The following is a 27,223-nucleotide window of genomic DNA, read 5'->3' as shown; positions in this document are numbered from 1 at the left end:
ACGCATGTCAGTATCTTGTCGTCTCTATTGCTCAAAACCATTATAGGGAAGCCACATTCTTGGTTAACAAATGCCTCAATGCGTTAGTTATTGTAATTGATGTTTTATTTCTTTTAATCACAATTTTCAGTTAAAGAAGTATTTGTTCATTTTCTGTTGTTACTTCCTAATACAATAAGGCCCATCAATTCACTTTTAATGGATGCATTCACCCAACCGTTAAGTCACGTGACAAAAGTCATAAACTAGAAGCTTCCAATTATGAAAAACTTAAGAGTCTGTTAAGATATTGTTTATTGTTAAAAATTGAAAACATTGTAATAAAATAATTTTTAAATGTGTGAATAGTGTCATGGGACCCAGTTTTAATGAAAATTTTGCGGAAAAAAGTACTTGTTGGTCCTATGAACAGTGCACAGAACCTACCATCCAAAAATGCATAATTGGGAAATGCTCAAAACGCACTTTCCAAACGGACACTTAATAGATAGATTATAATTTAGAAAAAAATTGAGAGGCATAAAGCACACAACTTAAGCCTAACAAGTAACAACCGATCACCAATTATTGATTTGGCAACATAAGAATTTAATTATCACGAGGGAATAGTCTGGTACTTTAAAGTGTTTTGGGCACCTAAGTAATTAAAAAAAAAAAAAAGCTAAAGAATCGAGTTCTTTATCGTACAAACTATTTTTGAGTTCTTTATTGTGACCTAAGGACACTTTTTAAAAAAGGGAACGAGTTCAAGGTTTGACTAAGCATCAGTGCAGGGGACTTATGGACATAAGGTTCTTTATATCATCTCGGCATAAAGGGCCTTAATTTTCAATGCAAATCACTAGGCAAATAATTCCATCACAGGTTGCAGTTGCTCGATTGGCTAAAGATAAATTTGCAGAGGATGCAACGTGGTCCAAATATATATATAAATATGTATATATAGTAATATTTAATGTAAGGCTGATATACATTACATTACACGCATGCATGTGAACCACTTAAGGTGACACCATTAAAGCTGTTCAAATCCTCGAAAGGCGAACATATAAAACATTAGCTAAGTGGTGGAAGGAGGAGATGAGGATTCACGCAGATGACTGCCTATAAAGTTTGGACTTTGGAAAGTTGCTGCTTCAGCCCAACTGGGCCATGGGTTGACTATGCTGTGCTGGCTAGCCTCATCTATGAATTTGCATTCCTCAATGCTATTGCTAATCTCTCTCTCTCTCTCTCTCTCCGTTTGCCTCTAATGGCCGTACAAGATGCTAAAAGCCATATGGAATCCTCGAACGGGTCATTACTTAGTTAAACTACAGTGGCTAAATTTCCAAGAGATACTTCAGTAGAGAGAGGGGGTTGGGGACCGTATAGCCATTGCCTTTTTGTCTCTGGTATTCGTTTCAGGTATCGACTCGACTATATATGGTTTCTCATACCACTTTGAACCATTAAAAATAGTATGATCTCTAAATCTAAATTCACTACGATCTTCCTGCATAAAATTGAAGGGTAAATGTAATGAAATGTGTAGACATCATACAAAATAATTTGGAGATTCTATAATGTGAATAATTATTAGGTATTCTTAAAGTAAAACGTATACTCAATGCTAATAAATACATGAAAAAAAAAATTGTATTACTTGACCTACTTTTATTAGTGTGGAATGTCATGTCAGTTATACTAAGGGGTAATTAGAAATTTCCACACAACACCAATTTATTGGATCAAACTTTAATACGTTTCTTGACCTAATTCTATCTTCTTTCTTCTTTTTTCTAGAAACCAAAAATAAAATTTAGATACATAGTTATACATCCCAATAAGTGAAAATATTTGAAATATTAGGCTAGATTGAACACAAAGTATGCCCATAGTGGACCCGATCCAATCAATAATGAAAAATTGCGACTTTTCGTGTAAGGGTATGACTCTTGGTGAAGAGCCACACCTTTTGGCAAAGGATCCAATTGTTAGGAGGGTAGTGACCTTTAATGAAGGTGTGGCTTTGTATCCATAAATATGACACTACACATTGTTGATGAAGTATGAAATTAGTATGCTGTATGTTCTGTACCTGGTGACAAATTGAAGACCTAAATAAGAAAGTCCACGGTATCAGAATATATGTATCGGTGTAGTGCCGGCTAAGGACCCTCCTATGCCTAAGTCAGAATTTTTTTTAGGATCTCCATAAACTCTCAAAAGTATAAGAGTTAGAAAAGTGTTTCATGTACCTTCGATTTGGTGAAGTCTTGCCTTTATATAGAGGGTCTTGAGTGGGTCTGCTTGTTTTGTGCCACTACTCTCATGAAGACGTGTGTGTTTAGTGGGGTGAGTGGGAGTGAATTGCGAGGTACTTAATCTCACATTTTGTAACAGTGGATTTGTGTAATAAACCTAGCGAAAGTGGCTAAAAATTACTAAGTGTTGAATCTTTGATATTGTGGACGATAGCTTATATGGACGCGTCTCTCTATTCGTTTTAGATGATGGTGCGTTTTTATTCTCCATCAATTGTCAACAATCATTTATTAGAATGATAACGTAAAGAACAACGCACAAAATCTCTATCCCTTGTCATCAATCTCTGCTAATGTTTTTTGTTCTTGTAAAACGTTACCATGTGAGTTTCATCAACATTCTATCTGTGAGAGGCAATATGAGAAAATGTAGAATACTTACTGATGGGTCTAGAAAATTCATCAAGGTCATCCACCTTAATGGGCGACTTTGTGTCATTAGTAGACCATCATAGAAAAAGATGCAACTGCTCAAGTACATTTAGCATATTAATGATGATCATTACTTACCAGCCTTAAACTCCCATCAAGACAGAAACCGTTACACACAATGAAATAACCACTTGTAATTATGTAAAGGAATATATTTATGAGCAAAACGGCTATCTCGACTACCTATAAAAGGGACATTCTACCTCACTTGCTAAGGTACATCAAAAACTACTACTAAAAACTACTATCTATATATAAAAAATATGTGCTGATACTAACTAAAGTATCGGAGACTCTCCCATTGGGCACAACTCAGTGGTTTCTTTGATCAATTCTCTTTATCTTACAGGTCGTATAAGATCATCAAAAGCTTTGGAAAATTCATCAGGGTCGTCCACCTCAATGGACGCTTTATGTCATTAGTAGACCATCATGGAAAAAGATGCAACCGCTCAAGCACATTCCACACATTAACGATGATCATTACTTATCGGCCTTAAACTCTCATTAAGAAAGGAACCGTTACACACAATGAAATAACCACCTGTAATTATGTAAAGGAATACATTTATGTGCAAAACGGCTACCTAAACTACCTATAAAAGGGACATTCTACCTCACTTGCTAAGGTACATCAAAAACTACTACTACAAAACTACTATCTATATATAAAATATATGTACTGATACTAATTAAAACATCGGATGCTCTTCCACTGGGCACAACCCAGTGGTTTCTTTGATCAACTCTCTTTATCTTACAAGTCCTACAAGATCATTAAAAGCTCTGAATTGAACGAGTGATCCCACTAACGATTTTTTGTATCATCACTTACAATATCCTACTTTTTGTAGGTTTGATTAATGAAAAGGTACACTTATAATTGCATGCGACTGAAATACTCTTTTATATACGAAGATGCTTAATCTTTCTTTAACAATTAGCATAACCGAGATTATTTTGGAAAATGAGTTCTTTGAATGCAATCAACTATTCTTGAAAAGTACCTCAATCCCTGTACATTAATGAGAATAGTCAACAATATGGTTAATTGAAAATAATTATTGCCTACAAAATGACAATTAAAAATTGATTAGTTGGAAATAATTTTCATCTAAGGAGTGGTTGTCCTCAAATTGTGTGTTGAGAGGACATAAGTTGTAACTCTTCGTGAATAGGTTACAAACTTTGGAAAAAGTTGCTACTTTTAAAAGGATTGAGACCTTGGATTAACTATGCCTCTATAAATAGGACACTACATTATTGTTAGACAAACATTTAGAGTGGTGTTATAGAGAATAATTGTTTAATACATAAAGGAAATATCTCTCTCCTTTATCAATTTCTATGGGTGAATTTAGGTTGTAAATATCGTATAGTTTATTTTTATAACAAACCTTATCATCGTATGAGTCTCATCAATATTTTATTCATGAAAGACAGTATGAGACAATATAAAACACTTACAAATATCCTATTGATTAATGAAAAAGTACAAGATAAAAAGAACGTCTTTGTTTAGAGAGTTTTTTTTTTTTTTTTTGGGGGGGGGGGGGGGGTTCAATCATCAATGTTACCTTCTTCTTCTTTTTTTAAGAAATTGTTCGACGTTACCTACTTACAGCTTTTTTAACCCAAAAAGAAAAAAAAAAAATACTAATTGTTATCCTTCAGCTTTTTGGTACAGGTTCTAATTTGCAGTTGTACAATCAAGGCTAATATTTCCCAGAGATAGAGAGTTTAAAAAAAGAATTATATTCTGCAAATATATCCTATATCTTTTTACTATAAATGAAGATTTCAAATAAAAATGATATTTTTCAATTTCAAATATATAATAACAATTCGAGTTACCAACTCTTTGAAAAAAATAAAAATAAAAATAAATAATTTTTTTTTTCCGTCTAGACAGCTGGCATGGCATGATTTTGTAAGAAACCTTCTTTTTCTTTTAAAAAAATTATTATTTTGTGATTCCAAGAGGGATAAGATCGAATAAATTTTTTTTTTTCTCACTTAAGTGTTCCACTTGCTATTCCATAAACTTCAGAATATCACGTGTCACATTTTTTTTTTTTTTTCTCATTTTAAACTTTAGTTATTTTAAAGGAAATAAAAAAGATCATATAATAAGTTGTAATTGATTGGACACAAAGCAAAATGAGGGAGGATTTTCATTTGATATAAGTACGATTCAGAACCATTCCTTCTAAACCGTGCTTTAGATAACATACGATACCTGTTATGCTACATATTGTCAATATTTTTGTCACTGGATATCCAGTTTCTAATCCGCAACATCTTGAACTGCTTAGAAGTTTAACCACTCCCCATCCTTCATCTTGTTGGACATATGCCTTCTCTCACACAGACTTAGCAACTAAAAGTCGCTTTAATTGGTAAACTTTATTTTTATTGAGGCTTGCGCTTACTCCAAACCAAATCCGGGTTCACGTTTGCCGTTGGAAACAAGTCTTGATGCAATACTTACAATATGTACACTTTCTAGACTCACAGAGTCACAGTACGTGTTCAACTCTTTGACCTTTGTAGTCAAGATCACCTTGTTACATAAATCGAAATGGTTAGAGACAAATATATACGATTGGAAAACTTATAAGGAAATTATTAAAAGTACTACTACCCAACACAGAGAGGAGAGAGTGAGAAGATGAGCACAATTAAGGGATGGGGAAAAAAAAAAAAGGAAGCTTGTTAAAGCTTAAAGTAATGGCACTAAATAACAGTAGGCATTCGCAGTGGTAAGGTGTGGTTTTACGTCCAGTGTTTATTGTTCATCCAATGGGGGAGATCATTTCAATAGAATCCAACTAAAATTGTAATCTGCAGAATAAAGTGAGTCAGCAGGGGGACATTAACGGTGACTATGATACTAAGCATTTGCTTCTTTAATGTTTATATCCTCCTGCAAGAATACCTGATTGTCTACATTAACATTCCATTGTGTTAGTGGTCCATATATAGTCCATACTCTATAATATATAACATCATGTCTGAATATGCTTACAAAATTAGTCTCTATTTCTATCTATTCGATGAGTTATATGTTTATACTTTTTCTGCATACATATTCTTTTACATTATTAATTTTTTTTTCTCTCTTTCTTTGTTGTTCACTCTTGACATTCCACTCTTTCATATGACACTAGATAAAGGAGAGAGAGTGAGGAGCCAATCCCAAATAGTCGGAACATATAAGGCTTAGCTGTTTTTAGATTCCATGTTTTAAGAATACGATATTTTATAATTCAATATAACATTAATGGTCTTGTCCATATATAGGCAAGCAACAATGAATGGTTGTTAATAAAAATGTCCCCAAATACTAAAGTGATAATGGTCGGCTATGCCGAGGAAGGATTTATATTTAATTGAGAAGAATAAAATCAGTCTATTAGATCTTTTATACAGTCAATTAACTGTTCCTTTAGCACAATTTATTTAGCTTTTTGTTGATTGTTTTTTGCAATAGACACTAAGATCACAATTCTTTATATGACCAGGCAACCATGTATGTCTTGTCTCCCAAGCTTAAAATCAACTTCAAGTCTTCAACTTCAACTTGATTTTATTTTTGTTTTATTTTTATTTTTATTTTTTGATAAGTACATTTCGAACCCTAACCTGATCCATAGCTAGGACTGTAATTGAGTCGAATTAATTCAAACTCATTATCAATCTCAATTACTTTTTGAAGTTTGGTTTATTTATTCTTCAAGTAAACTTAGGTTTGTTTAGTGAATATTGCTTGTTTAACTTATTCTTCCATCATATAAAGTAACAAGTAAAACTTGACAAAATTTTTGTCTCTCTCCATCATCATCAATTTCAAAATGATCTAGTTTCTTAAACTCGCCTTTAGTTGTAGTTTTTTGGCATAATGTTTTGTACCTTTGTCCGTGAATACTTGAATTTTCATTTGCACTATCTATTAATCCAAATGCATTACTAAACCCTTAAGCTTGTTCTCTACATATATTCAAATGGACTCATGGGTACTCAAAAAAATAAAAAAAAAGTAAAATAAAATAATCCAAGGGAAATCTTTGTCGTTGAAAGACTTATATATATGTCCTTTTTATTTTTGGTTGCAAAAATAGACAATCTAGCTAATATATATACAGAAACACTCTCTTAAACTTGGCTAATTTAATTCTTCTAAAAAATAATTATGAATCAAGCCTTAAAAGTGGACTTGAGTATGATTTGTTCGCTAAACAAAATAATATAAATAAGCTTGTTCCTTAAACAAACCTAGAGTTATTTATGAACATTTTGGTTTATTTACAATCCTACAATAGTTAGGTGCCACTAAAACCTAAGGTAAAGTCCTTTTGTGAAACTTAAAAGTATTAGAGTTTAATAGGAATAATATTTAAACTTTTTGAAATTATAGTAGTAAAGTTTCACTCAGAATATATTATATTTATAATTTTAATTTACTTAAAGTGAAATACATGGTAAAAGCAGGTTGCACAACTTATAATATATTCACATTAAAAGTCAAATGGCATAAACACGATATAAAGCCAGACTTTTATTATTTTATATATAGCAGTTCTTGCCTCCTCGCTTGTTAATCTACATCCACGATCATGTAATAGTTAGGCACTTGCTGTTTCTTAAAAGTTGATTATTCTGATGAAACTATTATACTCCAGCTATCTCAGTTCAATTCTTTGTCCTGACTTTACTTAGGATATCTCAAATTTTTTCTTTACCCCTAAATCTTCACTGGATTGTCACATTATTATTGCCCAATAATAGTAAAATTTACTCCGTACATACATTTTGGTTTAGTCCTCCTTAACTTAAAAATCTTACATATGGTTCCAAGATTTCACTCCTCGCTATAAATGAGCTTCTGTATTATAGCCCTTTTTCTAAAGTTCTCAACTAGCTAAGAAGTATGAAGTAGGAAAATTACAAGAAGTTAATTACTCTTCCTACAGTTGCTTAGAAAAGGTGCACAATTCTTTCAGGAGAATCAATTAAGTTGCTAGCTTGATACTAAGCACAAATTATCTAGAGTTCAAAAGCTATATACTTGGTGATCATGCACAATGCAGATTAAATGCAACGCATTTTGTATCATTTTCTCTAAACATACGGTCTACGTACATATACCTAATTTTTTTGTGATAATTTACGTATACCTAGTTGAATTTGTACACGTAGTTCAAACAGCGATAATGGGACTTAGTTGAAGGCTTTGAAAGCTCTTTAGTAGTAGTTGTAGACTTGTAGGTATTCTCGTCACTGTTGTGTTTCGTTGTTTTTTGTTTAGTTATTGCTTTATCCACCTTCTGCCAATAAAATAACAGCTAAAGAAGATAAAGGCAAATGCTTTAAATTCTATCTAGGTAAGAGCAAAACCACACGGCTCCCACCATCATTTGTGATGCAATGTAAATGCAATCACTCTCCTTTAAACTAATATTGCTTAGTCACTCCATATATATATACTTAAAGGCATTGATTTCAAGTGTTTGGATAACTAGGATCCGACTTATACACGAACACTATGGGATAAGGACAATAATATTGTTTCAACGCTTATCCATTTTGTGCTCATTTTCTCGTAGGTGTATATATATAAATAATAATGTCACAAAGAACCATATCAATACGTAGGAAAATGCCTAAACATTAATACAAAGCAAGCAATACCTGAGATTTTTGTTTTTTCTATAATCAACGGCCCAAACTGAGGGCAGCTTCAACGTCGAGCCTCCATGCAAATCCTCCACCGTCCATTTTCCACACATCACAAGGCACTATCTGAGAGCACTTATTATCCTTCTTCTCCGTCCCACACGTGTGTTGCAGCTTAACTTGGCACGTAAATGCTTCTGCTTCGTCCAAGTACGGCAACTTCAACTTCAACTTCTCTTTCCCAACCAACCAAACCATTATCATCTTATTATTACTATTATTCTCAGCTGACTGCCTGTCATTTTGCTCCTTTCTCACCAACATCCTCTTAAATGCTCTATTCAACCACATCACCCTATCCAAACCGTCCGACACGAAGCCCGGACACGTGTCCTCCTCCAGATTTCTCATCCTCTCCTCGTCTGTGCTCCCTAGCTGACCCACACCCATGCACGTGTCCGTCACACTCTCCACCGTCACCCACGACTCCACCGCCGCCGTGTGATCCTTCTCATCACCACTACTCACAGACACAGTCACACCCTTATTATCGTCAAACTTATTCAACCACATCGGCAGTTCTGGTGGGTTCCCATTTTCCTCATCATCAAAGTTACACCAAGATCCACTCTCCGGCGATTCATTCCGTTCACTTTTCTCAGGCAAAAGTTGCAGAGTCACCACTCTCTTTTCCAACTCCAACGACCCTTCTTTCTTTTCTTCCTCACCTATCTTTCTCTCTCTCTTGTATCCACTACTGTTACTACTACTACTATTATTCTTCCGAACCCTAACGTACTTTCTCTTCGTTCTTCCTTTTGCAAAAAAAGCGTTCTTGTTATCAATCGATGACCCATCTGAACCGGACCCTCCGGCGGCCGGTTTCGGCGCAATCGGTCGGAATCTAAGCATTACCCGATTCATTATACCTCCTTATCCTACGCACCCCACAATCAACGACAACACCAACACCACCAGCCCTGTCTCTCTCTTTCTCTATCTAACTCTGTGTGTGTCTCTCTCTATCTCTCTTTTTGTTTTGAGAGCTCAGGCGATAATCATAGCGTGTGTACAGTGACCTAGCGTGAAACAACACGTGTCTAGGGCTAACGATAAACAGTGAGAGGAAGTGATTGGTTAAATTTTACAAGGTGGGTCCAGATGAAAAGTACCGGATCCAGCGTAATTGAGCGCTGCGGTCTGGTCCCACATGGGGTAAACCAATGAGAGAAGAGAGAGTGTCCAGCACTGCCGAAAGAAGGGGTACACGTGGTCTGCCTAGGGCCTATTCTGAAGTGGAAAGGCCTTTTCGGTTGGTTCGAGAAAGTGCACACGTGGTTTCCTTTTATTAGCTACGAACAACTCAAATTCGGGTTTTTGAAAATTGTTAGGAACCGTGACCTTTTTTTTTGCACTCGCTTTTGAGGTGTGTGAGATACACATTTTTATAGGACAAATTATACTAGTGTAATGGGATATAAAATATGGTACAATTTTTGTCACAACGTGTCATATAACAAATTATAAGCAGTAGAAATGTAATGGTTTATTACTTATAACTCGTCATATGATTAATTGTGATAGAAAGCATTACCCATTATACGGTCCTTATGGGATCACATCACTTGTTTTTCATTCTACTTAAAAACTCACAATTGTTTAAAATTATCAAGATAATTTAAATATTTTTCTTTAATCTTTATCATAAGTTTACCCATAAATTTTAAATAAATGAAAGTTTTTTAGAGAAAGTGTGGACTATAAAAAAAAATATTATATAGTTTTCATAGCAGATAACGTAACTTGTAGTTTATGAAAAAAAAAAAATTAAACAAAAATTGACTTAAGATTTAGACAATGGAACGTAATAACCATATAATTTCTCGAGATGTAGGTTGTTTGGGAACCAATGGAGACGCGGTGGCGGTGAGTGTGGGCTAAGGTTTATTGGTTAGCGTTGATTGGTGACTGTACAATGAGGACGCGTGGTTGGTCAGATGAGTGGTGCGGATCTGAGAAGAGATTTTATGATGTGGATTGGGGGGTTTCATAAAAAGGATTCATTGGAGCTCAGTGTCAGTGGATTGGATTGGTTTCTTACTTACCAGTAAATTGGATTGGCTCCCTTACCTACTGCCACGTGTTAGCCTTGTTATGATGGACAATGCTACAACGCAACAACTCTCTCTTTTCATAGTCGGTTGAATTAGCAATATTTTAGTGATTCTTATCTGTGTTGATTACTGTTACTGACATAAGTTTTTTTTATTAATTATTTATCCTTAAGTTTTACACGACAACCACCACCCCCATTTACACCACATTTTTATTTACTAATGATTATATATCACATTGTTACAATATTAGTAAGGGTTCGGTTAATGTGCGTCGCACACATTAAACTTTCTATTTTTGAAAATATTTTTTCGAAAATTGAAAAAACTGTCAATATTTTTTCAATTCCCAAGAAATTTTTTTCCAAAAATGGTTAATTATTGTGTGCTCTTAGAGCACACATTAGTAAAATCATATTAGTAAATGTAACAGTAACAAACAACTAATCATAATTTATCACATAGAATAATTGTGTAAGAGTATGCGTGGTATTAGCATTTCTGTATTAACTAATAATAGATAATTGAATTTAAGTTTTAGAAAAGAAATGGGAATCTTCATTTTTTTAACTAGTCAAAAATATATTGATAATGACTTTGTATGTTAAATAATCACGTAAATTATAAATTCATACATAAAAAACTAAAATTTGTATTATATAATGTAATTTGCATGTCATATATCGCTAAGTCTATACAAACGAAACAAATATATTTAAGTTTTGACCCAATGTATTTAAAAAGTTCAATAAATGTTTAATTAGCAACCAAATACCAAAATATTTATCAAAATATATGAAAAATATTTTCTAAGTTCTAAGTTCCAAGTTTGAAATCCAAAATAAGTTAGCAAATGGAAACTAGCTAATTACAATAAAGTGAACATTATCATCAATTTCATCATTTATGTAGACATTATATATTTGTATACTAGAGCTGCAAAAAACATCAAAATACAATTTTACACTCAGCTATTCAAGTTATACCACTCAACAACAATTAAAGAGCATACTCAAAAAAATCAATCAATCAATATACAAATACAAGCGATAAAATTATATATAAAAAAATATTTTAGTAATATTAGAACACAAATTAATATTTGATCAAACAAATTTAACAACGTTATAACTTAAAGGGCAAAAATGACCTCAACCAACATCAAATACTTCATTTAGAAATGATGAAGCATTCCTTTATTTTGATTACAAGTGAACTAGAAACTAAAAAACATTTGTTTAGGTTAATATAATTTTATAAAAATAAAATAAAAAGTCATATCATCACAACATGCAAAAATAAAAACCATTAAAGCTTCATCAAAACAAAAAAATTATCTCATAAAAAAAAACTAAAAATTTATGTTTTTAGTAGGATCAGTAAGATCTCATAAGATCTTATACGATTTTATCATTTTTACAATTCTAATGTAATCCTAAATATTTTGGTGAAGTGGAATCGTAAAATTGTGCGATTTTACTATCTAAATTGCAATTTTAACAGCCATGATTAAGATCTAAATTCTTTGGAATCCAATGCAGAAGTATGGTTGATTTCTTCTCCTTTTTCCGTCAATAAAGTCTATTAGGGTTTTAGTTCCAGTCTCTCCCGACACTTCAAAGATTACAATTTTTCCCTATTGGCCTGGTCAACAAAAGTAATCTAGTCTTCTTTCCAATGCATATTCAAGAACGTAGTAATCAATACTTTTCAGTTATTTGTTTTATAGTAATAGTTTTCTAAATTTTATCTTTTACTTTAAAGTTTTAAAGTTAAAAAGTACGTTACATCAACGGTCATTTGTTTAAAAAGATTCCTACAAAGGTAAACGAATCACATTTTAAGATATTCTGAAGAGGTGTTTGATATATGCATTTAAAAATTAAAAATATATGTTTGAAAGTATATGTGAAAATATGTATAGATAAAAAAGTGTATAGAAATATGTATAATATCAATATATATATATATATATATATATAAGCATAGACCTCATGCAGGAATACATGAAGTTCTGTCAAGTGGTACTCTAATTTTGTATTTAGTATTTTTTTACCTCTTTCATTAACTTTTTTTTACTATTACACAAAAGTTCACATTAACTTATTTTATTATTATCTCATTAATATCTCATTAATTGCCTAATCTTATACCACATCTTTCTCTATTCTTCATGTTTTTTAGCATGCCCACTGTTTTAGTATTTAAAAAAGGGTCATGCTAACGAGTGTCCTTAGGGCACTCATTAATAATCCATTTTAAGAAAGTTTTGATACCACTTTTATGGGAAATAAAAAAAAAGTAATTAATATTTTAACAATTTTTTTTTCATTTCCCATAAAAACTTTCTTTAAATTGATTATTAACCAGTATCCTAAAGGCACTCATTAGCATTTCCCTTTAAAAAAAAAAAAAAAAAATAAAATAAGTAAGGATCAATAGTAATATCTAACCATATAAGGCCCTAGAGAGAGATAGAATGACACAAAAGTGTCGTGGATTGTTAAATAAAATGCACTATTTCACTATATATTACCAAAGTAAAAGACGTTGAAACCACTACGAGTAATTTTTTTATTTATTTTAAAACTAGGGGCTTAAATATGATTTAGGTTTAGGTAATTTGGTTGGATAGTTTTTGTTTTGAGTAAATAAGTAGAGATAATATTTGGTCCGTAATGTAAAACCATATTCTACTATGATTTAATTTTAAATCATCTATAAGATACATGAATACACATTTGCGCATACCATATCTTAGTGTCACACTATCGATGAATGGAAGACGGTCAAAGAGTTGGGCATACATTTATTTCATAGTATGAAATATGTGAATACAACACACATTAGTTGATTTTCATGGTCCCATTACTCTTTTGCATTTATTTTTTGTTTCATGATTCTTAAAAAAATTAATATTACCTTAAGAAGGCTACAAATATACAGTGAAGCTATTAAACTAATTTTTAATATATGAAAATGAATATGTTTCTTTACTCTAATTTAGTTTACTTTTTCTTTATATTATATGTACAATATTATCCAAAACCGTCTTACATAAAATATCACAAAATTATCTATGTATCGTACAAGTAACTTACTAGTTATTTAAAAACTGAAAACGTGTTTTTGAGTGGTACCAACCATTTATAATGCTATTTCATCTGAAACGATGTTTCATAAAGTGTGTGATGAACAGTTAAAAGGAGCCCATATTGTTGTATCATTTAAAGTTTTTCACGTTTGGGAATAGTTCATTTTCTTCATTACTCTTCTGAATGTGTGTCCTATAATAATTTCTAGCACAATTATTTTCTATACTACTCTTGAAAATGTCTGTCCTATATTCTAGCACAGTTTATATGTCACACCTTTTCATGCTGGTAGCTAACCTTCAAAAAGGTTTATAAATGGTTGGTGTCTATTTGAGAATCTTTTGTGCATTTCAAAACTCACATGCATTGACATTGTTGTTTTTTTCATTCTAAAAAGAAAAAAAAGAAAAAAAAGACATTGCTGTTTGTTCACTCAATAGAAGAATAATTTTCTTGCAACCAATTTGATTTATAATGAAAAGGTGACCCATTGGAGTTTTCCTAAAACCCTTACGTGGCCTTTAAAGCAGATACCACCTAATCAATTTTTTCAACCTCAATATCACCTAATGAGGTATGTATATAACCTACCACACATTATTGTTGATGATTTTATGTAAAATTTTCTTTTTTTAGTTTAACAAATTATTCTTCCCCAGCCACAATAAAAGCAACACTAAAGTCTAAAGCCATTCCTTTTTAAACTGATCTGGATACACTCTCCTAGTTATTATTAACACTTTTGTTTTATATTCAATTCCTTTAGAAAACTACCAAGAGAAAATAGTACCTTAAGACCGAGAGAGAGATCACACTTCTCTTTTTATTTGATAATAGTATAGCTTTCTTCACATTTTCAAAGACCCAAACCGAGCGCAGCCTTGACATCTAACCTCCATGAGAACCCACCACGGTCCATTCTCCACACATCACAAGGCACCACCTTTGAACACTTCTTCTGGTTCCGCCACGTGTGCACTAGTCTCACCAACCCTGTAAACGCTTCTTCGTTATTATTATAGGGCAGCAACAGCAACTTCACTTTATTATTCACCACCAACCTCACCAGACAATCACAGTACTCCGGTGACTGACCGTCACAGTACTCCAATTCCTTCGTCACCATCCTCTTGTACGCTTCGTTGACCCACTGTACCCTGTTCAAACCGTCTGATATAAACCCCGGACACGCGTCCCTCTCCAGATTCTTCACTCTCTCTACGTCCGTACTCCCTAACCCACGTACATCCATGCACGTGTCTGCCACGCTCTCCACCGTCACCCACGACTCCACCACCCTCGTCTGACCCATCTCCACCGTCAGATCTGACCCACCACCACCACCACCCTCCACGTTATCAACCACCATCCGATCATTATCAACCTCAACCCCAACTTTCTCAGCCGTAGGATCAACCGGATCTTTCATTTCAGCTTTCTCAGGCAACAATTGCAGCGTCTTCAAAGCCCCATCTTTGCTTTCTTCCTCAGAAACCATTTTCTTATATCCATTCATACTGTTCTTCCGAACCCTAACATACTTTCTCTTCGTCCTTCCTTTCGAAACAACAGAGTTCTTCCTCTCTGTCACCATATAACTCGAACCTGAACCGTCTGTCACCGGTTTCGGTGCGATCGGCCGGAATCTTAGCATTTCTCGGCTCCCCATCATCATCTTATCTCGCTTCCCAGTACTCCCTCGCCCTAGGCTTGCCACGTGCCACTCTTCTCCACCGTCCATCACTTTCTCTCTCTCTGTGGTGTGTATCTTTGTGTCTCTCTCTCTTCTCTCTCTGTGTATTTCGGAGCTGAACTGATAATGATGGCTGCAGTACGGAGAGGGTGGGTTAGGAAACACCACGTGTCTAGGGCAACAACTGAAACAGTAAAGAACACCTGATTGGTTAATTCTATTTTAGCGGTGGGACCCAAATGAAAACAAAAGTGGCGTATCTGGGAAGAGCAATAGGGGACTGTGATTGGTGTGAGAAACTTAGATCCAATCAGAGCTGAGTGAGTGTCCAAAGCACTTTTGGGAAAGAAAGGGGGACACGTGGGCTTACCTAGGTTAAGGCATAACTTCTTTTCCAGTTTAAGTGGAAACACTTTTGGAAAAGGTTTCAGAATGCTAACACGTGGCTGATTGTTACTAGTTCTCAACAGTAAATTCGGTTCCAAACTATTGGATTTAAAATAAATTAAAAATAAAATTAAAATTCTCTCAAATTTGACCTTTGGGGCGTGAGATACACTTCCCTGATATTTGCTTTAACTGGGCTATTTTTATTGGTGGAGTTCATCACTTGTTTGTGCCTGAATGTGGACTTTGTTTCTTGAATGATTGTGTGTAGCTTAAAACTATTTGTTTTTAGATTCTTGAAGTACGAGCGAAAGGTTTTTTGTTCTTAATTTATTGTTATTTCCGGTTTTTCTTTTTGACTTTTGGTTATGCAAGTGCAGTTTTACAAGGATTCTAAACCTTATTCCTCTTATAAGATTGAAAGAATCCGACAAATGTTAGGAGAACACAAAGCTCTTGATAATAAAAGTATTTTTTCCACCATATTTTCCCATATTTTTATTCACATGTAATAGTTACTAATAATTTGTTACTTATTAAGTTATAATTGTTGTAAAACTATTGTAGGCATAACACATTTTTATTACTATAAATGAACTATTGCGAAGAGTTTTATACTTCAATAATATAATCATTTTTATTTTATTATGATAATTGGAATTCTTCTCCTCATTCCTACCTCTTAATTGAAAAACAATTTCTTTCCCCTCATTTTTATAACCATCTAACTAAAAAAAAATAAAAATAAAAACTTGTAATTCATGTAAGAATGAGACCATCTATCATAGTTTATCTTTTTGTTTGTTAATTATAAGAATACTGGGGTTAGGCTAATTGCACTTTGATTTGTTGGTATCCTTACTCTTGGGTGGGTATGTTTTCGAGATTCAAGTTCGGTGTCTGTCTTTTCTTTAGATAGTAAAAGAATAAAAAACAGAAGGGTTAGAATTTAGAAACTTATAATTGCTTAACAAGAAAAAGAAACATATAATTGAATCTCATCTTTTATTGTACTGCCAAATTTCTTTTTCCGCCATTAAGCCATTTGACTTGCCATGTCAATGTCATATGGGAAGATGATCAAGTATTCTCATATAATAGTCTCAATTTATATTATTGCAGGTCTCACAAAAAAAATTTATATTATTGCAGGATAATAGTACTTGGTTATTTTTCCATGACTTTATTATTATTTTTAATTATTTTTTTGTCCAATTAATGGAACTTAGGGCACTTGTTAATGAATCATTTAAAAAAAAAAAAATTAATATTATTTTTATAAAAAATATAAAAAGTTAAAAATTAAATTTTTTTCATAAAATTTTTTTAAAAATACTTTTTAAATCAATATCTTTAAAGTTAAAAATACTTTTTAACTTTTCTCATATTTTTAAACATTTCCTAGATTATTTTGTTGGAGTAGCACAGTTTAGGGGAGCTTGTCAATGAATATAGGAACTAGTGTCAACAATAATGCTTTGATTAACAAATCCATGCCAATTTATTGGTCATCACCATAGGAATTCAACTTTATTCGAACTTCTTTATCAATGATTTTCATTATTGTATATGTTGTGTTGTCAAGTCCAGATTGTACTACTTTCGTAACAAATAGCAACTTGTATATCTCATCTGGTCTCTACACGCAAATATGATATCATTTAATTCAATAATTATTGCAGTAGTTAAAAAATTTAATAATCAGAAAGTCTTTGTACTCTTGCACCGACGGTAAATTGTAAAAAGTTGGATTAATTAGTCTTAGATTCGGATCTTAATAAGTCAAAAGAATGAATTTAAAAAAGAAAAGAAAGAAAAGAGATTGGCCATTTGGTTATTGGAGGGGAAGGGAGACTTAGCCGAATAGAGAGAACCAAAGCATACGGAACTCACTTTTTTTCAATTTTATTTGAGAGTGATATCTGGCTTAGATTGTTTGATATGATGCATGTACCAGCTTTTTTGTTGAATGAGAGCTATCGGTATTTTCAGTTATTTAAATGGAATATTGTAAGACACTGTGGTGGCTCATATTTTCTGGAGCATCCACATCTACTCGTTTCATGCTGTGTGTCTCCATTCTTTCAATTCTGCCAATCTGATAGGCTCGCCCAGCCAAAATAATTAAATCTGATAGGCTCCTATTATTTCGAGGACACTGGGAGATGGGATAGCTTCTTTTGTCCTTTTGGGGTCCTGGCTGAAAAGTCTCTCTCTCCTGATAGGTTTTCCGCCCATTTGATGGTTTACCTAATAGAAAGGCTTATCCCAATTACCACCCATAGCTGATAGGAAATCCTTCTCATTCGTCACTTTTACGTGTTTAAGAGTTGTAAATTCGGATAATGATAAAATTTAATATTAAATTGTGGATTCTGAGTGATGACAAATCCCATTATTACTCAGATGATCCCACATCCCATGCATTCTTAAAAAAAAAATCCACATCATCGCACATCAGATCAGCCTTTCCACCATTTTTGTAAGGAAGAAAGCCCAATATGTGGACTTACTGGCCTGTATATTACGGGGCATACTTGGTCTATCGGGTTTCCAAGGCGATACCCTCAGGCCATAAACAGGGGTTTTTTCCCAGCCCTGATTTAAGGACTAGTAACAATCGCATTGGAGGAGAGATGACACAAATCCGAATTTGATAGCATTTCGAACGTATATCCTAAGGATGGCACTATTCTCATTTTTCACAGTAGCTTGATTTGCTCACCCATTACCATCCTCTCATGAAGTGCCAAAAGTGGTATCCCAATGTGAGTTCCAATTGATAAAGAGGGGTTGGTGCTATTATTAAAGACGCCAAACTCAGTGTGGAATACAGTTCCCTCCATTCAATCAAAAAAACAATATTAATGTGGAATCTCGTTCCCCTCGCATGAATCAGTCACAAATCACAATCACTGTGACTTTACAAAAGGAAATCCAAACCAAACATACTCGTTCCCGAGTGCTGAGGGCCCTCATTAGTCATTACCATAAAAATGAGACAGAACTGCACCTTTTTTTTTTCTCGGAAAGCTCCTGTTAAGTTAGAGTAATGATAATAATGGTAATGTCCCAACTCTTAAGTCTGAACCCGCATGGACAGATACATAAACCCAGCAGACATGAAATCTAAAATGTATGAATTCTTGTAAAACCAGCCAAAACTTTCAAGATTTGAAGCCAGGTATTATTTAACGTTGTAATAGCGTATGATGACCTTATCAACTGACTAAACATCAATCTAGCTAAACACCGATTCATGATGTGAAAAACAGCAGAAACATCACTTGTTTTTGAATGGGGGATATTGTCCATTGCTCCTCGCTTTTCTTATATCACTGATTGCATTGCAAAAATCCCCCAAATAAAATGACAAATTTTAACAAATTTTGAATACTACAATCCACCCTGGATAATTTGGAACTCATACAGAAACTCAAACAAAATTAACAGTCCGTAGACCACAATGGCAGATCATGTATATGGAGTAGCTTATTTTTATCTCAAACTCAAAAAAGGAAGGATCTTCAGGTCACTCCATTAGCAATTTACCAATTGGAGCCAATTTAACATGGCAAGAAAACCTAGATCTGATTAATAATTATTTTCGATTCAAGTTGCCCCCCAAAAGCAAAGGTAGAAAGGAAAACAGATGGAAGCTAATTGACAACATCAAGAACCAGCTTGCGAGACTTGAGAACAGACCACTTCATGCGACGGTAATAAGCAGCTTGTAGTAGCGCCAGTGACAGTACGAATATCCATTTAAATCCCATCTGCATTTGAACATTCAAAATGTCAACATCCAAAATAAAACATAAGTACAGATAGCCATAAACAAAATATAGTGTTTCATATCATGAAAAAACACGATTTAGCAGCACATACCAATTTCCTCTCTTCCATTTCAGGTTCTGCAGCCCATGACAAGAATGACACAACATCTTTCCCCATCTGCACCCCAGCATGAAAGAAGAGTGAGCTTTATTCTCAAGAGAACACGTGATAATGAGCACTTATAGCAAGGAGCTTCTTGTTACTCAAGGGAGATATTTTAAGAGATAGACAAACCTGAGCTTCTGTTGCAGAGGTACCATCCTCATACTCAACAGCACCATCATTAAGCATTTTAGGCATAGCAATTGCTCCCCCAGGAAAATAAGGATTATAGTGCAAGCCCTCCCGAATCTAAAATACAAATACCAGTTAAAATAGCTATGTAGTTAGAAAGTTTTACACTGCAAAAATTCCAATGGACATAAATTTTCATAAATGTTAAATGTGTAGCTAGATGACATACGTGACATATAAGACATCACTCTGCCCATAAGATGTGTATCATCTTTAGGATTAATGCAAATCAGACAACCATATACAGTGAGAAACAAAGCAAACAACCAACAGTGACCATAATCTAGAGGACACAAGGAAAGATAGTGTAAGAAACTAATTCTCCTTTCCATACTGTTACACTCAAATCTGATATGAAGAAGAGAAGCAGAAGATACATCTTGCACCAAAAGAAAGGTACTGCTAGACCACAAAAATGGATCCCTCAAAGGTAGTGCAATGAAGCCTTTTCTTTTCTTTTTGATTTTTGGTTCATTTTTTGCATCTTGCTATTCAAGAGTTCACACTGGATTTTTCAACCAAGATTACAAATATAACATTAATATTTTGTTGACTACTTCAGACACCATTTGTTCATATCTACCATAAAAAAGTGTAGAAGAGAATAAGAATTTACCGAAACACCAGCAGGGGGATCACGGTAACCAGTTAGAAGGGCAAACACATAGTTCTGACCATTGTGACGAGCCTGAAAGGACCAAAGGTAAGAGACTTATGGGATGAATAACATAGATTTTGAACAAGTATTAAGCAAAAGACAGGAGTTACTTTGGTGATAAGACTTAGATCTGGAGGATAGGCCCCTCCATTAGCAAACCTAGCCGCTTGTTCATTTGAATATGGCTGAGGAAAACGATCACTGAGTTTACCAGGGCGTGTAAACATCTCACCCTCGTCGTTAGGCCCATCAACGACTTCAATCTCGGCTGCCATAGCCTTTACCTCCTCTTCCGTATATGCGACACCCACCAAATCACGGTATGATATAAGTGACATAGAATGGCAAGATGCACAGACTTGTTGGTAAACCTGATGACCACGACGAATCCTGCTCGACCAAAATTGGCATCAAAACACAAAACATCACAGCCAGGAAAGTACATTTAATATGAAAAATTAATAACATTATGTAATTACCCACACCAAAAAGACCAAGTTTTAAAAGATTTTCCTAGGTAACTAATTACACTTGTTCCTGTCTTCTGATATGTAAACTAATAAATTGTTTGTGCATACAGAACCTTAAGAATAGCGTTTGTATAATAAATTAGGGGTCCCTGTCATCTGCTTCAAGATCAAGCAATAATATTTAATGATTCATATATTGTTTAGCCCACCAAAAAAAAAAAAAAACTAAAAACTAAACTACTTATCCAAAAAACTAAAAAACTAAAATAAATTAAACTTGCCTAGGCATGGTATGTGCTTCTTCCAAAAGCACTAGAAAAGTGTGCTAGAGGTGTGCTTCAATAAATGAGCTTTTACTTTGGCCAAGCAAAGTGCTTAGACCTTGAGGCTTTGAGCTTTAAGTGCTCGGAAGCGCACTTTTAACAACAGTGGAAAGGCTGAAAAGAATGCCAGCCAAAGTTGAGAGGAATTATCACCATCAATGGCTCACAGAATATAGAACCCTGGTTATGTATGACTAAGAGAAAAAGGTTTCTGGTCCCAAATAATCTAGATATTCATTGAGACACATTGCAAAATTAATAGCATATTGCTAGAGCTAAAAAAACAAAGCCACGGGTTCAATAAGAACTTACGAAGCATGATCATAGGAGCTGAGAATGCCCTGGTGAGGCCAGGGATAATTAGGACAGTCTAAGCCATGTTCAGCCTCATCAGCAGATGCTGCTATCGTTCCAAAACTCAAGAGCCCAGAGATGCCTGCTCCAAGGAGTGCAAGGGCTCTTAGGGACTTTGTGCTGGTAGACCCTGCCTCTTCTTTCTTTGAGATGAGAGATGACAATAAAGGAGGGGCCTGAAAATTAACGTACAGAGAAGTTTTAGCACATAATTCGTAAATTTGTTTTCAAGCATGCAGAGTTGAATTTTATAAGCTGATCATAATCTTTAAAATGCATTTGTACGATGCCACTCTACCCATACAATGTAACAAAAAGACCAAAAGAAGAAGAAATTCTCCTAAGTTATTTAAAAAAAAAAAAAGATTTCATTCTAAGAACCAGGAGATACATATCGAAGAATTAAAAATGAAACCATTTTTTATAACTTTTTGGCCCAAGGGGAGGGAGAATGAGGATTGAAAATTTGAAACTAGTGACCTCCACTTCTTAAGGAGTGGTCCCCAACTGATTGTGCTACCCTTGGGACAAAAATGAAACCTTAATACGAGTAAAAATCAAACAATAAAAAAAAATGCTAGTATTTTTGCTTAAATAGGATAACAAATAGTTTTTTTTTTTTGATAGGTAAGAGAGAGTATATTCAAGAAAATTGCTAGATGCAAATAAGCATCAGCAAAACAAAAGTACAAGAGAGAAGGAACATCAGCAAACAAAAAACAAAGAAAACATAAATTACAAAGAAAGAGAGCTAAGGAAAAGAGGAAGAGAGTCACTAGATGTGAGTCCCCAAGCCTAGCCCAATCAAAAAGGGAACCAGAAAAAAGAGCAAGCATTTGGTCCTCGGACCTATCCAAATCCTCAGGCGTCCTCCGGTTGCGTTCTCTCCAAATACACCACATCAAACATAGCGGAACTAAGTTCCAAATGTAGGATGCATTCTTCCCCAGCCAATTCCACCAACTAAATAGAAGGTCTGACACCGTACGTGAGGGAACCCATGAAATCCCAAAACTCCTAAAGACAAAGCACCACAGCCGATAAGCCTTTCCACAATGTAACAACAAATGATCCACTGTCTCACCACAGCAACAACACATAATGCACTAGTCAACGAAGTCAAAACCCCTAAGCCGCAAGTTATCTCCCGTGAGGATCCGATCCTATACAACTGTCCAAACAAAGAAAGAGACACGTCGGGGTGCCTTAACCTTCCAAATACCTTTCCAAGGAAAAATCACAGAGGAAGAGCCATGTAACTTATGATAATATGAACGGATGGTAAAGTCCCCATTTTTTGTCAACTTCCATTTCAAATGATCACCATCAGTCCCTAAAGGAACCTTGGATGCCAAGAATCAAAAGAACTTGTCCACCACATCTGCCTCCCAATCATTAGGACCCCGAATGAAACAAACATCCCAAGTTCTCCTAACCCCTGCCCCTTGACCTTTCAAAGATGACTCTACAGAAGCCTCTCTGTTTGCAGCAAAATTGTACAATATTGGAAAAGCCAATTGGAGAGGAAGATCTCCACACCACCTGTATTTCCAAAGTTTCACTCTATCACCCACCCCAGTAAAGCTTTATTGAAAGTAGTCAATTTCGTAATACCCAAACCGCCATTAGCAATAGGCATACACACCTTATCCCAACCCAATAGATGTGTCTTAGAGTCTCCCCACAGGAAGTCCCTTTGTAGCTTCTCAATTTTGTTTGCCACATGAGTAGGATAGCAAATAGTGACATTACCATGTAAGCAAAAGTGAACAGATACAGGCTGGTATGAGGGAAAATCCCCTATAATCAGGAACAATATTGAAGTTTCCTTATAAATATATAAACAACATAGTACCCACATGAAGCAAATGAAACTGAATGTAGAATTCACAAAAACCTAGATTTATAGATTTTGTCACCAACGCTAATTTGGGTAATCTGAGCTGCAACTTTAGAAGCTAAAATCAGATAATGCGTGGAGAGAGCATGGGAGGAAGGAGATCAGGGATTGAAGGAAGCTTACTTTTGATCGAGACTGAAGTTTCCTTCTCAGTAACTGGTGGAACACTCCTCCAGCCATTTCAGTCAACGCTTCTGTCAATTAATTCACCCAATAAAATAGCAAAGAGTTACAAGCGCAAAGAAATGAAAAATAAACATAAGCTTTAGATATTAAGAAGCTGCTATCATTGTCAAATTCCATGAAAGAATGAAATTTCTTTTTCTTTTTTTCTTTTTTTTTTCCATAATTGAAAACGACAGGTTATTGATATTTCTACAAGCAGTATTTTATTAAAGACTTGAAATTATTACTCAGAAAATAATAATTTATTAATTAAACAAAGGATAAGATCAATTCAAACATAATTTATTTATTTATTATAGAACAGACAGAATTTAAGTGGTCAAATTTGGGGCCCTTTCCTTGATTGGGTTTAACTGGGAGAGAAGGGGGTGGGGGGAGGGGCAGTAGCAGAAAACAAACATGCAAACCCAATAAAAGTGCAAATCGTTCACCACATTTCCTCATAAGGAGAAACAAACAAAGACAAATAATCTTACTCGAAGTGTTAACAGAAAATGGTGGTCAAAATACAAAGTAACTGAGATATCAAGTATAAGTACGATAGGTCATTGACTCCCTTGGACTAGGTGTACCAATTAATTATAAATTTGAACATATTAAAAACCCCAAAACATGTAAACACACAAACAGCTTGTAGTTTGTGTTTATCACACAACAATGACAACAAACACCAAGAACAACGACAACAGCTACAACCAAAACATGTTATAAAGTTTATCATAACTTGAGACCATGAAAACTCCAACAAGAGAAGGGGAAGAAGATGCGTATCATATATCAGCAACAAGAAAAACTTTGTAACACTCATAGTTCTTCAGCTCACCACAAGGGTATATTTAAATTGAACGCACTAACTCCATGCATTGATCAAAGAAATCATTATTATTATTTTTTTCTCAGGCCAAAGTTGTCATTCTCTCCAAATTTTCATACTTTCACCTATTTAAATACCTCCCAAGTATCGGGAAGTTCCAAGAACCAGATTTCGATCAGTAGCTAATGAAACTTATCATATCACAGGTATTTCCAGACCACGATAGATAACGAAATTATTCTGGCAAGATGAAATGCGAATTAAAATTGTACAACAATTTTCCAAATCAAACCACACCACTCTCCTTCAAGTCGAATCCGAAATGCAATCATTAGAATTACCAAAGAAACCCTCTTGGCATATAGAGCACATATAGGACGCCTAAATACCCAAAGAGCATATACTTCAATCTCTTTTTGACACATACAATTATGATACCTTTCAAAAATCTACCATGCCTAATTGAATCCAGCACCACCAACAAAAAAAAAAAAACATCATGCGTAGTGAGACTGATGCAAAAATGTAAAAACCAAACAAAATCAAAAATCAAAATATCTAACAGTCTAAAACCCTATGTCTTCCAAACATTCAAATCCGTTAAAACAAATCAAACGCGCTAACAACCCTCACAACTCATTTTCTCAACAAAAAAAAAAGTCCAAATCCAGAGTCATTTTTCACAAAGTCAATACGAAGCTGTGAAAAGTGATATATGATAGATTTGAAAAACGTGAAAAATTGAAAGAAGCGAACAGATCGAGAAATGGAGCTTAAGAGTGGAAGACGGAAAGAGAGGAGTTGAAGTGGAAGTGGAGAGGGACTCACTTGTGAGATCGGCGAGGACTAGAGGTCAAAGACGCAGGAGCTCTCTCTCTCTATGTGTGTATCTGCTTTTGGAGATCCAACCAGGCAAGGGATGACCGGATGGGATATAAACACCAACTCTAGCTGCTGCGTTTGAGGAAATGAGGGACAGCCAGCCAAACCCATCGCTACTATTCCTTCTACTATCTTCTCCCACGAGTGTGCGCTTTTTGGGCCTTGGCCCTAGCTTTTGGGGTCAGGCCCATCTTTCATAACTCATGTTATTCTTTACTCCTAATTTTAAATTATCCTTTTTTTGATTGACTAATTTTAAAATATCTATATATGTATTTTTTTTCCCTAATCATTCAAATTTATAACTCATTTGATTCACACCGTACAAATCATTTCTAATTTAATTTTTTCTAAATTACTCAAAGAAGTGAGTTATGGCATAGTTACCTACTTCCCTAGCATCTCAAGTGATTAGGTGTGGATAGGATTCGAACCTGCAATCTTTAGGTCATGAGCCTAATGAATTGACCAATTCTTCTACCCCATTTTTTCCCCTCTCTTTCTTTCACTATTTTCACCTAAGTCCCAGATTTGGTTGCTTGGCTGGGATAGAACTAGTGCTTAGTAAGCGAAGACAACATCCCCTTCTTCGGAACATTCGCAAGAGTTGTCTTATATTAATTAGATTACACATATCTAGTTCGCACCCCCCCCCCAGCCAATCCTTTTTTTTTTTCAATTTAACTTAGTTTTTTCGTAAATCTTTTAAGAAAGATATTGCAATTTTGAGCAAAATTTTCAAACCCGAACCGTTCATTGAACCATAAAAGGGAGATGTTCAAGGTTTTTGAGGTTGAACTAAGGTCAAATTAGGGTCGAACCGTGATGACGTCATAATTAATTTAATAATTAATTAAAACCTAAATATAGATATTAAATTTATAAAACTAGAAAATTGACTAATATATCTATATATGTGAGGGAAATTTAATGAATTTCAAGCATATATTTAATAATTAAATAATAAAGTTAATCAAATAAAATAATAACCATGAAAACATTAAAATTTATGATTAATTTTTGAAGTAAAGTTGAATATCTTTGAAGGATTTTAATTATAATTTTTTTTTATTCCTTGTAAGAGATGGATAATTTAATTAAGTAGAATAAAATTGTGTTAAGTTGTTTTTTTATAAAAAAAAAAAAATTGCTAAGGGGTTGGACCGCACGGTTCTTGCCACCGGTTCGTGTGGTCCAACCCCAGTTTTAGGGGTTCACAGAATTAACTAAAAATCCGGTTCTTTAGGCTTAAAAAATCGGTTTTCATCCCAGTTCCCGGTTTTTACGGTTCGACCTCCCGGTTCGGTCCGGTTTTGAAAACTATGATTTTGAGTTCTCTTCAGTGATGCCAATTGCTTTATTGTTCTTGGCTTTTCAATCGCATGAGCTCTGTTATCATCAGCAGCTCAACTCTTAGTCGCAATAGGCATCACTCGTTGCTCTCAGCCTCTTTCTGTCCATCTTTCTCTTCTCTATCATCATTTCATACTCTTTCTCTCTCACTTTATTACTCTCATCTCATTTCATTCTTGTTTCTCATTTTATCTCTCATTTGTCCCTTTTTTTTTCTTTTTTCTTTTTTTCATTTTGTTAGTAGAAGAAAATTGTAAAATTTGTCGTGTATTTTCGTTTTTTTTTTTTTTTTTTTCATGATGTCAATTTATTTAAGTTCTCTTAATAGATTTGGTACAATTTGATTTTCTTAATAACTATTCTAGAAAAAAATCCTAGAACTACCGTTGATATAATGCACTTAATTTTAAATTTAAACATTTTTAGGAGTATATAATTTAATTAAAACA

The 27,223-nt window shown here is 34.2% G+C and overlaps 3 protein-coding genes across 3 annotated transcripts; all 3 read right to left on the bottom strand.

The window, feature by feature from the left end:
* Positions 1 to 4,889: 4,889 nt before the first annotated feature.
* LOC115976498 lies at positions 4,890 to 9,637 on the bottom strand. The gene is made up of 2 exons (XM_031097801.1): positions 8,430 to 9,637; positions 4,890 to 5,301 (listed from the first exon to the last, which is right to left on the bottom strand). Exon 1 carries the CDS (start codon positions 9,336 to 9,338, stop codon positions 8,454 to 8,456), a length of 885 nt encoding a protein of 294 aa, XP_030953661.1. The 5' UTR covers positions 9,339 to 9,637; the 3' UTR covers positions 4,890 to 5,301; positions 8,430 to 8,453.
* A 4,519-nt stretch (positions 9,638 to 14,156) lies between these two features.
* Positions 14,157 to 16,063, bottom strand: LOC115978236. Its single transcript, XM_031100258.1, has one exon. The coding sequence runs from the start codon at positions 15,362 to 15,364 to the stop codon at positions 14,480 to 14,482; it is 885 nt and encodes a 294-aa protein (XP_030956118.1). The 5' UTR covers positions 15,365 to 16,063; the 3' UTR covers positions 14,157 to 14,479.
* Positions 16,064 to 18,868: 2,805 nt separating this feature from the next.
* LOC115976497 (cytochrome c1-2, heme protein, mitochondrial) lies at positions 18,869 to 25,531 on the bottom strand. Its single transcript, XM_031097800.1, has 8 exons — positions 25,368 to 25,531; positions 23,663 to 23,733; positions 21,598 to 21,815; positions 20,603 to 20,882; positions 20,451 to 20,522; positions 19,775 to 19,891; positions 19,592 to 19,657; positions 18,869 to 19,479 (listed from the first exon to the last, which is right to left on the bottom strand). The coding sequence occupies exons 2-8, from the start codon at positions 23,717 to 23,719 to the stop codon at positions 19,363 to 19,365; spliced, it is 927 nt and encodes a 308-aa protein (XP_030953660.1). The 5' UTR covers positions 23,720 to 23,733; positions 25,368 to 25,531; the 3' UTR covers positions 18,869 to 19,362.
* Between the last annotated feature and the right edge of the window lie 1,692 nt (positions 25,532 to 27,223).

The sequence above is a fragment of the Quercus lobata genome, chromosome 2, assembly GCF_001633185.2.
Source record: "Quercus lobata isolate SW786 chromosome 2, ValleyOak3.0 Primary Assembly, whole genome shotgun sequence".
In the NCBI taxonomy this organism is placed as follows: domain Eukaryota; kingdom Viridiplantae; phylum Streptophyta; class Magnoliopsida; order Fagales; family Fagaceae; genus Quercus; species Quercus lobata.
The sequence above is the reverse complement of the archived record's forward strand: the minus strand, read 5'-3'. Positions and strand labels throughout refer to the sequence as shown.